Source organism: Aquila chrysaetos, chromosome 2, assembly GCF_900496995.4.
Source record: "Aquila chrysaetos chrysaetos chromosome 2, bAquChr1.4, whole genome shotgun sequence".
NCBI classification, from domain to species: domain Eukaryota; kingdom Metazoa; phylum Chordata; class Aves; order Accipitriformes; family Accipitridae; genus Aquila; species Aquila chrysaetos.
In genome coordinates this window covers 77189434-77203268 of record NC_044005.1, presented here as the reverse complement: position 1 = coordinate 77203268, position 13835 = coordinate 77189434, and the positions used below count along the sequence as shown (strand labels likewise).

At 48.2% G+C, this 13835-nt stretch overlaps 1 protein-coding gene across 2 annotated transcripts in view; it reads left to right on the top strand.

Moving 5' to 3' along the window:
• The first annotated feature begins 3622 nt into the window (after window positions 1–3622).
• KCNQ5 (potassium voltage-gated channel subfamily Q member 5) overlaps window positions 3623–13835 on the top strand; it is a 293672-nt gene continuing 283459 nt past the window's right edge. The window contains exon 1 of one of the 2 annotated variants that reach the window (XM_029999865.2): window positions 3623–4103. In XM_029999865.2, the coding sequence (XP_029855725.1) occupies window positions 3697–4103 (407 nt within the window). In that variant the 5' untranslated portion in view covers window positions 3623–3696. The remainder of the gene's footprint in view (window positions 4104–13835) is intronic. The other variant, XM_029999856.2, reaches the window with a different exon arrangement.

Below are 13835 nucleotides of genomic sequence, written 5' to 3'. Positions count from 1 at the left end.
TCAAATCCACGTACACACTAAAAGCTGCACGTAGGTACACCGCTGGTTTTCAGCAGCTCGGTGAGCATCTGTCTGGGGCTTGAGGCAACTACACGCTCGGGTACTTTGGACTTGATGTGGGCAGGTTCCAGTTCCAGCTGGCCTGAACTCCGGCCGCTGCCCTCCAACACCACCGCTCTGCTCTGGTTCCCTCTTGGTTTTGCCCTGTAACAAGGTTCTTCTTCTATTAATACCTGCCCTGTGTCCTGATGACACCAGTGCATTTCAGTATTCCTCTCATTTACCTGCAAATGTAGCCCTCGTGAAGGCCTGCTTTAACTTCTAGTGTGGTTAACCCCAGAACTGCATTAGTAAATGTCTTAGAAAAGAAGTTTACATGTTGTTGCAAAAGCGTATTTTATTGTAAATAAGGGGATAAGGGAATATCGCTGCTGTTTAAATTATTTCCTCCCTTTTATTAAAGCGGAACCCAGAAACACTCATTGAAGACAACCCATCGCAAGTAACGCATTGGAAAGAAAACCCTGAAAATCCCAAACACATGTAACGTTTCGTTCCTGATCAGAAGAGATTGTATGTACCAGCTGACCCTTCCACAAGTCAGGATAGATAACATTTGATGTATACATCTGGAATAATGCAACGCGATCTTAAAACCCGTGATTTACAATTTTGGAGGAATATGTCGTTGGCATTCGCCAAAAGCACAGTAATGGCTACTCCTCAGCCGCACGTTGGCGTGCCGTTTTCCTCGTCCCGCCTGCAGGTGGGATATACCGTACCTGCTGCAGCCTCGAGAAGTCAAGATTCCTTGGGATGTTCTGGCCTTGGAGATTTCGTCAAGTAGATCCTCTTACTGACACCTGAACCCAGGGCGACCTTCGACCACGCGGACACGCTAGAATTTCACACGACTCACCTCTGTAGGTATTATGTAGTCCGAAGCCAAAATATCAGGGGAATTTGTTGTTGTATCAATGGAGACACGTATTTTGCAATAAATACTTAGAGGAGGACTGGCTTTTTTAGATAGTACAGCCCCTCTGCCTGGTACCGGGCAGGCAGCTGCCTGGGTGCTAACGATCTACTCGGCGTTCAACCAGCCTACCATGCCCTGGTTATCGGACATATTAACAAGTAGGAATTAGATTAATTACCATCAATCTCTTCTCATAATACGTACTTTTTAAAGCATTATTTAATAAAAGAGAATAAGTGGGAAAATACTTCTGGTCACACACTGCAAAAATAAAATACTTCATTCATTAGTAAGAGGATTACTTCTGTTTGCTTCTAGCTGTCCTGGCATCTATGGCTACATTTCAATATTGGCCCATACTATTTGTGCTCACAGGCTGCTTTCCTCACTATTATTTAAATTAATAGATGATTTTAAGCGCCACTAGAGGGCACAGAATTATAACAATATTTCTTAGTGGATCGCAAAAAGTACATCAGGAAGAGGAGTTCAGTAATTTTCATAGCTTATCGTCCAAATCCCCAGCTTAAAGCCTCGAGCCGACCAGCAGCGATGCACGCGTGCAGCTCCGCGGCCGCAAGCCGTGCCGCTGCCCACCCGCGCCACGCGAACGGAGCTCACGGGTGAGCGCTGGTGGGACGGGGGCCTTGCTGAGCGGGCTGGACCACGTCCTCCCACTCGAACGGGCACGGTTTACCTTCCTGGAACTTGAGTACCGACGCTCAAATATTTTACTCAAGTGACGAAGGTCAGTGGAGTGTAAATCTAAGCACGGTGCCGGAGGCCCAGCTGATGCGAAAGGCATGCTGTACATCTTCGGCTGTAAACGAGTACATCGGGGTGAGAAAAATGAAGAGTATAAACACTTGCATATCAAACCAGGGAAATGCAAACAAGTAGTAAATGAAGGATTAGCTAACTCAATTTACAATTCAAAGAAAGAGGAGTAGATACGTGCCACTGGAAAGCTTAAATATTAATGGGGTTGCTGTGGATACTTATATCAACTACGTAACATCTGTTTTGACATGTGTGTGCTGTTTCTGCCACCCCTTATCAGGAGCGTGAGCGGCCACTGCGGTTCACATGTTCATTCCTGTTTGAAGCTGCCTGCAGTGGAGGAGGAAGTGCAGCGAAGAAAGGAAGAAGATTAAGCTCTTTATTTAAAGACAACGGATTGAGCGCCTCTGGAGACCCCGTAGCAGTAAACTAGTACTGTCGATGTTTCCAGTGTTTCTTTAGCAGAGGCACAAGTTAAGGTCCTCAGCCAGACTATGACATCTACTTCACCGCTTACTTCTTTTTCTGGAAGTTGGAGACGGTGTGTCAATCAAAGGCTTGAGAGCCTGGCCTCTAACTAGCCGGTACGCAGAAAAAAACCCTGAAATTTAATTGAATTTGAGAATGCCTCTATCGATTTTCGCCTAGCACCAGCGTCCGCACCCTTCCTTTCCGTTAACCCTTCACGAATTAAGCCTCCCGTTCTCACACTGCCGTGCTCAGGCTGCAAAACCACTGACACGCAGCTATTTGTCACGAAGTGGGTGCTGAAGTGCCCGGCCGCCGGCTCCCCCTCTCCCCGGGGTGTAGGGGGGGGCGGCGGGCGCTGCCGACCCCCGGGCAGCGCCGGGGGGGATCCGGGGAGGGCTGACTGGGGGGGGGGGGGGGTGTACGCCGAGCACCGGCAATAAACGGCGGCCGAAGCCGGGGCGTTTGCGGGCGGGGAGGCGCGGAGCGGCCGCGCCTGCGGCGTGGTGGGGTTGGATTTTTTTTTTTTTTAATTAATTTTTTTTTTTTTTTTCCCGCAAGCTCACCTTGATGCGGCGGGGAGTTAAAGGCCGGCTCTCGGCAGGGGGAGCTTTGTTTTCTCGGCGCAGCTCGGGCACCGAGCGGCGGTACCGCGGGGCTCCGCTGGCACCCAGCCGGCACCGGAGCTGCCGAGGGGGGGACTGGAGGAGGAGGAGGAGGAGGAGGAGGAGGAGGAGGGGGGCCGGCAGGGATTTGCTCTCCCGCCGCCGAGCCGGGCCGGGGCACGGCGGAAGCTCCGGAGCGGCGTGCCGGGCTGCGCCGCCCCCTCGGGGGGGAGACCCGGCGGCTCGCCTGCGCTGCCCCGCCCGGGGCCGGCCGAGCTCCCCGCCCGCAGCGGGGTCCCGCCGCCGGCCGAGCCTCGTCCCCGTCCCCTCCCCGCTCCGCCGCCGAGACTTAACGGCAGTTCTCTCACTTTCCGGGACTTCGATGGACGTCGCCCGGCAGCGCGCCTAGCCCGCGGCCGCCTTCGCCCCGGGACGCGGCCCGCCACCGCCACCCCCCCCCCCCCCCGCCCGCCTTTCCCGCCGACTTTCTCCGCCGCCCGGAGCCAAAGCAACAGCTCGCCCGGCCCGGGCGGGCCAGGCGCGGCGGGGAGGCGACGAAGGAGGGGAGCGGGCGGCAGCAGCCGGCACCCGCCGAGCCGCGGCCCTCCGCCCGCCGCCCCGTCCCGGGCCGCGGAGCCACGCCGGGCGTCGCCGCCTCGGGGGGGGGCCGCCCGTCGCCTTCACCGGGCCCCCCCCCTCCCCGCCAAGCCGCCCAAAGTGGCCCGCGCCTCCGCGCCCCGCGGGCGCCGCCCGGAGCCCCTCGGCCCCCGCTGCCTCCTGCGGCCCGCCGCCGCCGCGGGGTGCCTGGCCGCCGCCGCCGCCGCCGCCCGCGCCCTGCTCCGCCGCGGCCCCCGGGGTGATGCCATGCCCCGCAACCACGGCGGCGGGGAGGAGGGCGGCTCCGCGGGGCTCTGGGTGAAGAGCGGCGGCGGCGGCGGCGGCGGCGGAGGAGGAGGAGGAGGAGGAGGAGGAGGAGGCGCGGCGGCGGGGATGAAGGATGTGGAGTCGGGCCGGGGCAGGGCGCTGGCGAGCGCGGCGGCCCGCGGCGACGGCCTGCTGCTCCTGGGCACCGGCGGCGCGGCCGCCCCCGGCGGGCTGCGGGAGGGCCGCCGCGGGAAGCACGGCGCCCGCATGAGCCTGTTGGGGAAGCCGCTGTCGTACAGCAGCGGGCCGAGCTGCCGCAGGAACGCCAAGTACCGCCGGCTGCAGAACTACCTGTACAACGTGCTGGAGCGGCCCCGCGGCTGGGCCTTCGTCTACCACGCTTTCGTGTGAGTACCGACCCGTTCCCGGCCCGGGCGGAGCCCCGCCGGCACCGCGCACCTTCCCTCCCCGCTTCCCCGAGCATCAGCTCCGCGGCCGGTCCCCGGGCGAGGACGAGTTTCCCCTCCACGCCGCCGAAAAGTGCCCGGGAGTCACCCGCGGGGGCGGGTCGTGGGGGGGACGGGGGGGACACCTGCGGCTCGGGCGGCGGAAAATCCGCGCAGCCCTCGGCGGGAGGTGATGGGTGGCGGAGGACGGGGGGGGGGGGACGGACGGACGGACAGGGACGGACGGACAGGCGCTCGCGTGAGTTTGTGGCAACCGAGCGCTGGGCGCGGGTTGGAAAAGTTTTATCCCTCCTCCGCCCGCCTGTTCTTCCGAGCGCGAGTGATTTTTTTTTTCTTTTTGACGCGTGGGATGCTGCGACCCGGCTGCGCCCACCTGCCGCCCCCCGCAGGCACCGGGGAAGGGGACGGTGACCGGTCCCCGCCGGCGGCGGCTGTCAGTTCTGCGCCTTTTTTTGTTTTTTTTTTTTTTTTTTTTTTTTTTCCCCTTTGAGCGGGGGGGGACTGCTGCCCGGCGGGCTGAGTCTGACCTGAAATAACTAAAATCCACGTCCCGTCGCATCGCGCTGGGGAGAGCGGGTGCTGTCACCGCGCTGCGAAACTCGGGCTGCTCGGAGGAGGGTGGTCTGGGAGAGCTGCGTGGGGGGCACCCGAGACCGACCGACCGCCTCAAGTATCCCTGGGCTCAGGGGTGGTCCTTAGTTCCCCGGCAATCCTCTGATTTTTACGGGTTCGGGCAATATTCGGGGGAAAAGGCCCGACTCAAAAGCCTTTTGGGTGGCTGAGCAAGACACGCGAGGCAGTCGGGCAAGGAGTCGTCGCGCTGGATCGCGGTTGCGATCCGTTGCGATAAATTACAGAGGAAGGATGATAGGCAGTGCTGTGTCGGGGATGTAATACACGCTGTTTCTATTCTACTGTGCTGTGCGTGTATTATACTGTGTGTTTGACTACAGAAAGTAGACCGTAAATAAATCAGAAGATTTAACTGATATGCTGTAGGTAACTGTGTTTCCCTGGTAGTTGCCGGAATCAAGCTAGCGGTTACAGCAGCTTCGGTAAAAAAAACAACTGTTCCCTAAAAGCTGCTTGATGGCATAAAGAATGCTCCTCTCCCAGCAGCAGGGGAATCGCCAAATCCGACTTTAATAAAAGTTTTTATAAGCAAAAAACCGCCTTGCCAAAAACACGGCAGGCTGACTAATAAGCCATTTTGTGGATAGATTTATTTAGTAGCTCAAAGTTGGTAGAGATAACAAGCAAGAGAAGCGTGCTTAATGTTATATTTTATTCAGTAAAAGGGGTTTTGTCCTCTTAGAAGATCTGCCCATTCTCTCTGTTTTACTGTGAAAATCAGCTCTCACAGCTTGAACTTTCTTCTCGGAGGGCGTTTAGTTGGTACATTTTGCTGGTTCTTACAGGTGTTATCCTGCAGCATCGATGGATGTAAACTATTGTTGGGAGAGTCACCGAAGTGTTTACTAGGAATTACCTTGCTGCAGTGCCTGAAGTTGCCATACAAAATCAGTAAATTGTAGTTTTGGACCTTTCTCTTTGAGATCGTGGTGAAAATCATTAAAACAAGTAAAGTTCAAGTTGGAAGTAAGGTTGACAAGTTTAAACCTCAAAAAATAAAAGTAAATTTCCAAACAGAGTGAAGTCATGACACAGCAGCACTGTAAACAAGGAAGATTGCCAGCTGCGTTTAGATAATTGCCTGCATAGAAAGAGTGCCAGTTTTAATTTTTAATTGCAAATGGCAATTTTGGCAGCTGTAAATGCCAACATTATATCTTTTATCTGAGCAGATCTGTGTGAAAGAGCTTGAAACGCTACTGTAATATAAAGGCACCTAGTGATAATATTACCTTTAAGGATCTGTCACTGCTACAGTGTTTAAGGTGCATTTGAAGTTCCGTTGGATTTCAGTTTGACAGCCATCCTCATTGCCAGTCTATAAATTATTCTAATGCATTTGTATAATTCTGATTTAATGACTGCCAGATATTCAGATAATATTTTTGGTGTTTCAGGCTCAATTCTTTCCAGCCACCTGATCGAATACAATCGCATCTTGGAAAACACACTTTCTTGCAGAATTAAAAAACAAAACAAAATAACCCCCCCAACTATTTGGAGGGGAAAAAAAAAAAAAAAAGCCTCGAGGCAAGTAGCTCAGAGTTGCAAAGACAGTATACTAAGGACGTGGATGAGATGTCTGCTCCTACCTCTGCTAAGCTATTCTTGCCTGCAGTGGAGCCCGTTACAGCTCTGTACTATTTCTGTTACGGGAATGGGCTGTCTGGGGTGAGACCTTTTGTGTAGATCATTGGTCTCCTGAAACGAAGCTCGCTCTGAATACGCAGGTTGAAGAAACGCAAGGGTGGTTTCAGAGTTTCAGTTTAAGGTCTTCGATCTGCAAGTTTATTTCGGTTTGCCTGGGGTTTTTTGAAATAAGAAGTGGGGAGTTAAGCATCAGTTACAAATGCGAAACCATCCCTGCAGTGGTATTTTCATTTCTCATTTCCATAGGGAAAAACACTTTAGAGCTGAGAATTAAGCACAGTCCCCTCTTTTTTTTTTTCATTTTGCCCTTTCAAATAAGAGAAAAACAGGCCAGCCACCTGAGGAACGAGTGTTGTGACCTACATTCAGAAGTCAATTGGGTAGTTTATTTGTAAATAACAAACTTGCCAAATGCTGGGAAAGGCAGCTGCTCTGCAAACTTCTGCTACTAGAGGAAGGATTTACTCTTGAGCAAAGGCCTTTGACTTCAGTATAGATGTGCTGGGGAGTAGAGCAATATATTACATGTTTCTTGGCTCCTTTTTGTGCACCTCAGTAGCTCTTTACGTGGAAGTCCTTGTTAAAAATCTAAGGTCTTTCCTGTGAGTTTTTGAAAAACTGCTCTTCAGACACCACGGTCTTCTTTTCTTAATCATTCAGGAGCACCGAAAATATGAACACTTATAAAATCAGAAAAGAACATTCATACCATTTGTGAGTAATGAGTCAGTAACTTAAACTCCCGCTAGTAAAATATTTATGCCACACCACATCACCTACACATGGAGCATGTGCGTATTTAACACGTGCGCGCCTACATTAAAATGCTGCGATACTGTAACTTTTCAAAAGCATTGTCTTGGGATGGCGTAGGATTTCTTTCTGTTGTTGCTGTTACTGTTTATTTCGATTATTTGGGGTTGTTTGGTTTGATAAGAATGTATAGACGTTGCCTTAGAATGATCAAAGGGGAATTCCAGATTTGTTGCAAATTTAACTCTGGGTTTCATCATCAGTTGTCATAAGGATTTTGTATTATTTTTGTTCTTAAGTGACATTCTGAAAAAGAGATGGCATGAGACATTCAGAAGAAAATACTGCTCTTTGATACTGTTCATACTGGTAAGATATAATTAGTTGCATCAGTTTCCTAATTTAACGTGTTGGATTTATTTCAGGAATAATAAAGTTTCTGTTTCTTACTGACTTCTTTGTAATACTTTCCATGCAACAGTCTTTCACGTTTGTTGTGGGGATGTCCTTCTCTTTACCAAGCCACCACCTTTTGCTCTGGAAGCTTCTGAATCACAAATCGCAGGGCTGGATGCGTGCACAAGGGCAGTATCGCTTTGCATGACCCATATTCATAGGTTTCCACGGGCATCCTCTGTTGGCCACTGCCGGAGATAAGATACAGTGCTAGGTGAATTTAAGAGCCTGTATGATGTTCTTCTTGTCCTTTGCGCCGCTGATGGGAAAAGGCTGAAAAATTATTTCTGAAAAAATTCTAATGATGCCATCAAAGATTTAACTAGCTATTTTAGTTTTCCAGATCTGCCGGAAAGGACATAGCTTACTAATGATCAGATGGCTATTGAACAGCAGCGTCTTTGCATGTGAGCTAACAGCGCTGCATCATACTGTGCCATTTGTACAATTAGGGAGGTTCCACATTCTGATTAAAAAAATAATAATGTGCAACAGCCTAAACACTGGCTTTTTCTCCTACTATCAGAAAGTAGGAGAAATGATTTTATCTCTGTTTTATCCATCTCAAGCCATCTAATGAACTAGTTCCAGGTGCTCTGTGGGTAGATCGATGGCTTTCATCTTTTCAAGCACCATTTCAGAGTCAGGGTCTGATGTTGTTAGGATAACAATAGATTTTTATACGCTTTGAAAAACAAATAATGGCATGATACTCACAAATAACAAATAATAGGGTTGACAACATAAATGACGTGGCAAAGCAAATCTTATCAGGTACTAAGGAGGTAAAAGCTTAAAACTCTTTAGCTGTAACACCTAAACTTTAGTAGGCATTTTCTTCTAGAGAGTGACAATGATGGTGGATATGTAGACGCACTTCAGTATAAATCTGCAGCGGTTTGCCGCTTCTGAGGCAAATCTGTGCTTCTGTATGTGTGCGTATTTCTCACTTAAACGTTGTTTGGAAGGGGACCTTTGGAAGTCACCCAGGCGAACTGGAAGACATACACTTCCCAGTCGTCTCAGCCGGGCTTTGCCGAGACAGGTCTTAAACTTCACGGGATGGAGGTCCCACCTCCTTGCTGGGTAACCTGCAGGTCTGCAACACCCACCTGTTGAAAAAAGAGAGGTTTTGGCATGGGGAGGGAAGGACGGGAGAGCCAACCTGAACATCCCACGTGGCAGTTTATGGTCATTGCCCCTCTATGTATCATCTGGCACTAGCAAGAAGAATTTGGCTTCTTTATCTTTGTAATTTCCCTTCAAGCAGCTGTAGGCTGCTAGCAGGTCACCTGTTAGATCACCCTCTTGCCAGACCGAAGAAGCTCAGCTCCCTCAACTTCTCAATGTGAGACCCGAGCTCGAGGCCCCTGACTATCTTGGTTGCTCTCCTGCATCTCTTCCAGCTTCTGCACATCCCCGTTCAGCTGGGGCGGGCACAACTGGGTGCCGTTGAGTGCCACATTGAGTGGAGGAGCAAAATAACTTTCTTCAGCCTGCTGGCCCTACTCCTCTAATGTAGTTGTACGCTGCTTGCCTTATTTCGGATGAGGGCGTGCTGTTGGCTTGTGCTCAACCTGGTGCGTCCAGAGGAACGCCAAGGCCCTTTTCGGTGGGGCTGCCGCCCAAGCAGCGGGTTCCCAGCCTCTGTGGATGCATGGGCTTATTCTGCACCAGATCTCTGCTTTTCTCTTAATTGGACTCCATAGGTTTTTATGTTCACGTCCTGTGTTTTCTTGTGCTGTCTCAGTCATATACACTGACCTGAGAGGTGGGGACACAACAATCTTTAAAGCCACTCGCACTTTCTTTGTGATTGGCAGAGAAGATAAAATGGTCAACAGCGCTTCATTCCTCCTCTTTCCTGGTGGTGTTCACAGACGGCAGTCCTCTCCTGGAACCCTTTCATGGACAGTAAATAACATCTAGCTTCTCTTTTTCACCTGTTTTTTGCTGGAGGGCTATTGCCCACCTCAGGATTTTCAGTAGATAAGTATCAGGAATGTTTATCACGTGACGTATACTGACCTTAGTAAAATACCATTTCCCATTTTATTTTTTGAGGCTTGGTCTACTAAGTTTTCTCATTTGTACTGGCCTTACTTTCTGACTCAAGAGCGGTGATCCAGGGGGAACAACTAACTTGCCATAAAAATCAAAACTGATCCTCAGCCTTCTAGAAAGAAGAGAACAAAAGGCTTTCTTTGAGAAAAGAACTGGATTGGGGAGAGTTCATGCATGTGGACTTTCTTCTATTTGTCTTAAAGTTTATTTCTCAAATAGGATTAGGAGTTGTGTATAGGAAGGTGGAGAGTATCTTAGGTTAGTGTTTGGGTCTCTAATTTTTAAATAAATGTACAACCTTTGTGAGCAGGGTCTTCTCCATCTTTTCTCCATCTTAAAGCGAGAAGTGAGTTAAGAGCTTTCATCATAACTATCTTTTTGCTGTAATTTTTTCCCCTCATGCAAAAATCGTGCAACTGGCATTATATTTGGGGGTGAGAGTCCTATCTTAGAGCTGTTTTTCTTGGTGCACCAGTCTTGGGCGTGACATTTCTTGTCTTCTTTATTGAGTGTCTTGTATGATGTGGGGACTCTTGGTGAACTTCCCGTGGTCTCATAGGGTGAAAGAAGTTGCCCGAAATCATGGCTTTTTGTCCAGGGGTCGGATGATCTATGAATACATAATGTGGCATTAAATATGTGCTGTCTCAAAGGAGTAGTTGTTTTAGAGGATGCAAGAAAGATTTTAGAAAGATTGTAATTGCCTGTGAGACAGTATTCATGTGATTTTCAGAGTAGGCTCTAGATGATAGCTTAATGAGCTAGACGCCTTTCTTTTTCCCCAATACTTTTTAAGTTTCTGTGGTGTTTGACTTCTTAAAGCAAAAATAAAAGTCATGGTATCTACGCAGACTTGATGCTCTTTCCATGCTCCAAATCTGACTGTATTTTTAATAGCTATTCACCCTGTTTTACTTTTGCTGTTTGTAGCTTAATTAAGTTTCCCGAATTGGCCAAAAGTACAACTGAACTAATATTTTTGCAATAATTGCAAATAATTTCTAGCATCAGCCAAACAGAATACCAATGATCATTCTGTCATTAATAGTGTTTTCCCTATTCATGAGAATATACATCATTAATACATTTAGTAATACTCATAAAAATGTGGTGAAATTTTTCATAATAGCTTCAGTGGAAAGGTAAAGCACATGGTTTGTAACTTTATTAATCTTTTTATGGAGAAAATACATCGAAGGAAAAACTTTTATTCCTAGACAATGTAAACACCTGACATCATTGCAAATAAAACTCAGTGCTGTAAGGTAGTTGTTTCTTAATAATTCAAAGGTAAAGCTTAATTGCCAAGTGTTTAATGTTTTTATTTGGTTCATATTTCCATTACCATAAATGTCTGATGAAAATTAATGGAATTTGCCACTGATTTTAATTGAAGCAAAAGTGAGTCTTCTGCACACAGGTAAAAAAGATGGAGTAGGAAGCATAAATAATACTATCTAATGAAAAATCTTTAACATGTATACATAATAGACATCGTTTGCTACATTATTCCTAATGAGGCAGATGTTTATTCTCACAATAAATGTTGCTTTTTCCCTTTGCAAACCATTAACACAACAGAGCATGCATTTTTGGCTTTTTTAATTAATGCTGGCATATCGAGATGCACTTCTAAATGTGTATTATATAAACTATACTGAGTTTGGGGAAACTTGTATTCTTTTTTTCTCCTTTCTTGTTTTCGCTGAGAGATTCTTTTTTGAAGTTTGGTTTACAGATTTCCTGTACAAAAGCGGCTGTAGATCGCCCAAGGGATTGCCACCACAGGTCAGTTAAGGTAGAAACTTCATCAGCTGTACAGTTTATCAATTGCAAAATAATTTTAAGCAGTTGCTGTGCTCATGTGCAAAGTAAACTTCCTTTAAAGATATTTATTAAAAGTTCAAAGGCTGTCTTACAGGTCAGCCGCACTTAATCAAGATCTCTTTTCAATTTTCTGCTGAGCATTAGATTTATCTTGTGATAGCTGTCTGAGTTGCAGTGTAATTGCGTTACAGGAAGCTCAGCGAAACGTTCATCATTTTGGGCACTGAAGTGTAGTCTCGGGCAGTGTCTTCTACTTGAAAGACTATGTGATTACTTCTTAATATATACAGTCTGGTCCAGTGATTCAGAGGTGGACACAGTCCTCCAGCTAGACATATCTGAATTTTCTCTGTTTGGCCTTCACCCCCAAAAATCTGCAAACATAAATGCGTGTATATTCCTTGACAGAGATGGACATAAATACGTACGTCAGCATTTTCTTGCGGAGTGAATGATTTTCAAAGGCATGGATTACCTGCAGCTTCCTTTCATTATTCTATTGTGCATTCAATGGGTAATTCACTTTTTTCTCCCCGCTTGTATAGAATGAAGTTTAACAGATGAATCATGCTCTTAAACTGATTAGAAATAATGAAGAAGGGAAGTTCTGTACCTGCCCACTTCTTGATTTAAGCAATATATTCCTGTTTGTCTTGGCTTCCTTCATGCTTTGAGACTCCCTAGTTCAACAAAGCAAACATATTACGCCTTTCAAGATTTCTGTAGACTTTTAATTGTTTTATTATAGTCGTACCCGATATCATATGGTAGCAACAGAGTGGTGCCAGGAGTCAAATACGATCAAACCAAGGGAGTAAAATCTTTCTGCTTTGGGAGGAAAAAAATGCTGCTGAACACATGCAGATGCCTCCCTCGGTCACTAGTGTCATAGATTAGAGCATTTGCACACACCCTTTTGAGGTCATTCACTCAGAAATAGCATCTAACTTCTCCTAGGGCATTAAATTTAATTGCTTTGTACGGCCTAAGCTCATCCAAACCCGTGGTGTCTGAGAATTGCCCATTAGCGCAAATGCACAAATCTTCCGCTTCCAGGCTCTCGTGGCAGGACTGCACTTAGAAGTTACTGCTGGGGCCTTTCTAAATAAGGATCAGGATCCTGACATACCTGAGAGGGCCTTTTGTGGGAAAATTAAGATGAAATACTGTTTTGGATGCGTTTCTGTAAGTAGCGGGGGTGGAGGGCCGCTGGTCCTTGGCAGTGAGTTTGGAAATGTAGGTCGGTCTCCCCAGGAGACGAGTCTGTATCCGTAACCGCATCTTTTTAGTGGCAAAACTGCCACGTCGTCGGAGAACGACGGGTGACGGCTCAGTCGAAGCTGGTGTGGCATCCCCACTGCAGCCGGGGCTGGTGGGCAGGTGATGTCCTCTTCTCTTCAGGTGGCCCAGCACCAGAGCAAGAGGCATTGCCGTGGCGCCAGAAAAACCGCGCGGTGAGCTCATCGGCTGGAAAAACTCTTCCACATCCCCAAAAGTTACGCTGACTGAGGTTAGAAGTAGTCTCTCAAATCTCTGGGAGGAGAGCAATCTCTGTTCCTGCTCTGGTCCCTCTGCAGTTGATGCTTTCGTGTAGAGTCCGGTTTTGTCCCGCGCGTGGCCAGATGGTCCGCGGCCGCAGGGAGGAGCACAGCCTTGCTCTTCGCTGCTCCCGGCAGGAGGATGGCAGGAAACCTATAGCAGCGTGGGAATGAGGTACTTGCAGGTATCTGTGCAACGGGGAGGAAAGAAGAGCCTGTGCTGGCAGTTGGAGGGTTTTTCTTAGACCTGTCCCTCAGACCTTGCTGAAGGGCAGTTGGGGGGCAGAACTTAGAATCATAGGATCATTTGGGTTGGGAGGGACCTTTGAGATCATCAAGTCCAAGTGTTAACCTAACGCTGCCAAATCCATCACTAAACCGTGTCCCTGAGCACCACAGCTACACGTCTTTTAAATACCTCCAGGGATGGTGACTCCACCACTTCCCTGGGCAGCCTGTTCCAATGCCTGACAACCCTTTCAGTGAAGAAATTTTTCCTAATATCCAATCTGAACCTCCCCTGGCGCAACTTGAGGCCGTTTCTTCTCGTGCTGTCGCTTGTTACTTGGGAAAGGAGACCAACAATCTCACTACAACCTCCCTTTCTCATGCCTTTGGGCCCACCTACTTGTTTTTTACTAGAAATACTAATTAAATGTTGTTTTTTTCAAGGAGGTTCCAGTACACTTCCTGGGCAACTCTAGATAGTTGCAGTAGGTATGCATGCCCTCAAATGATTTATTCAATTGCT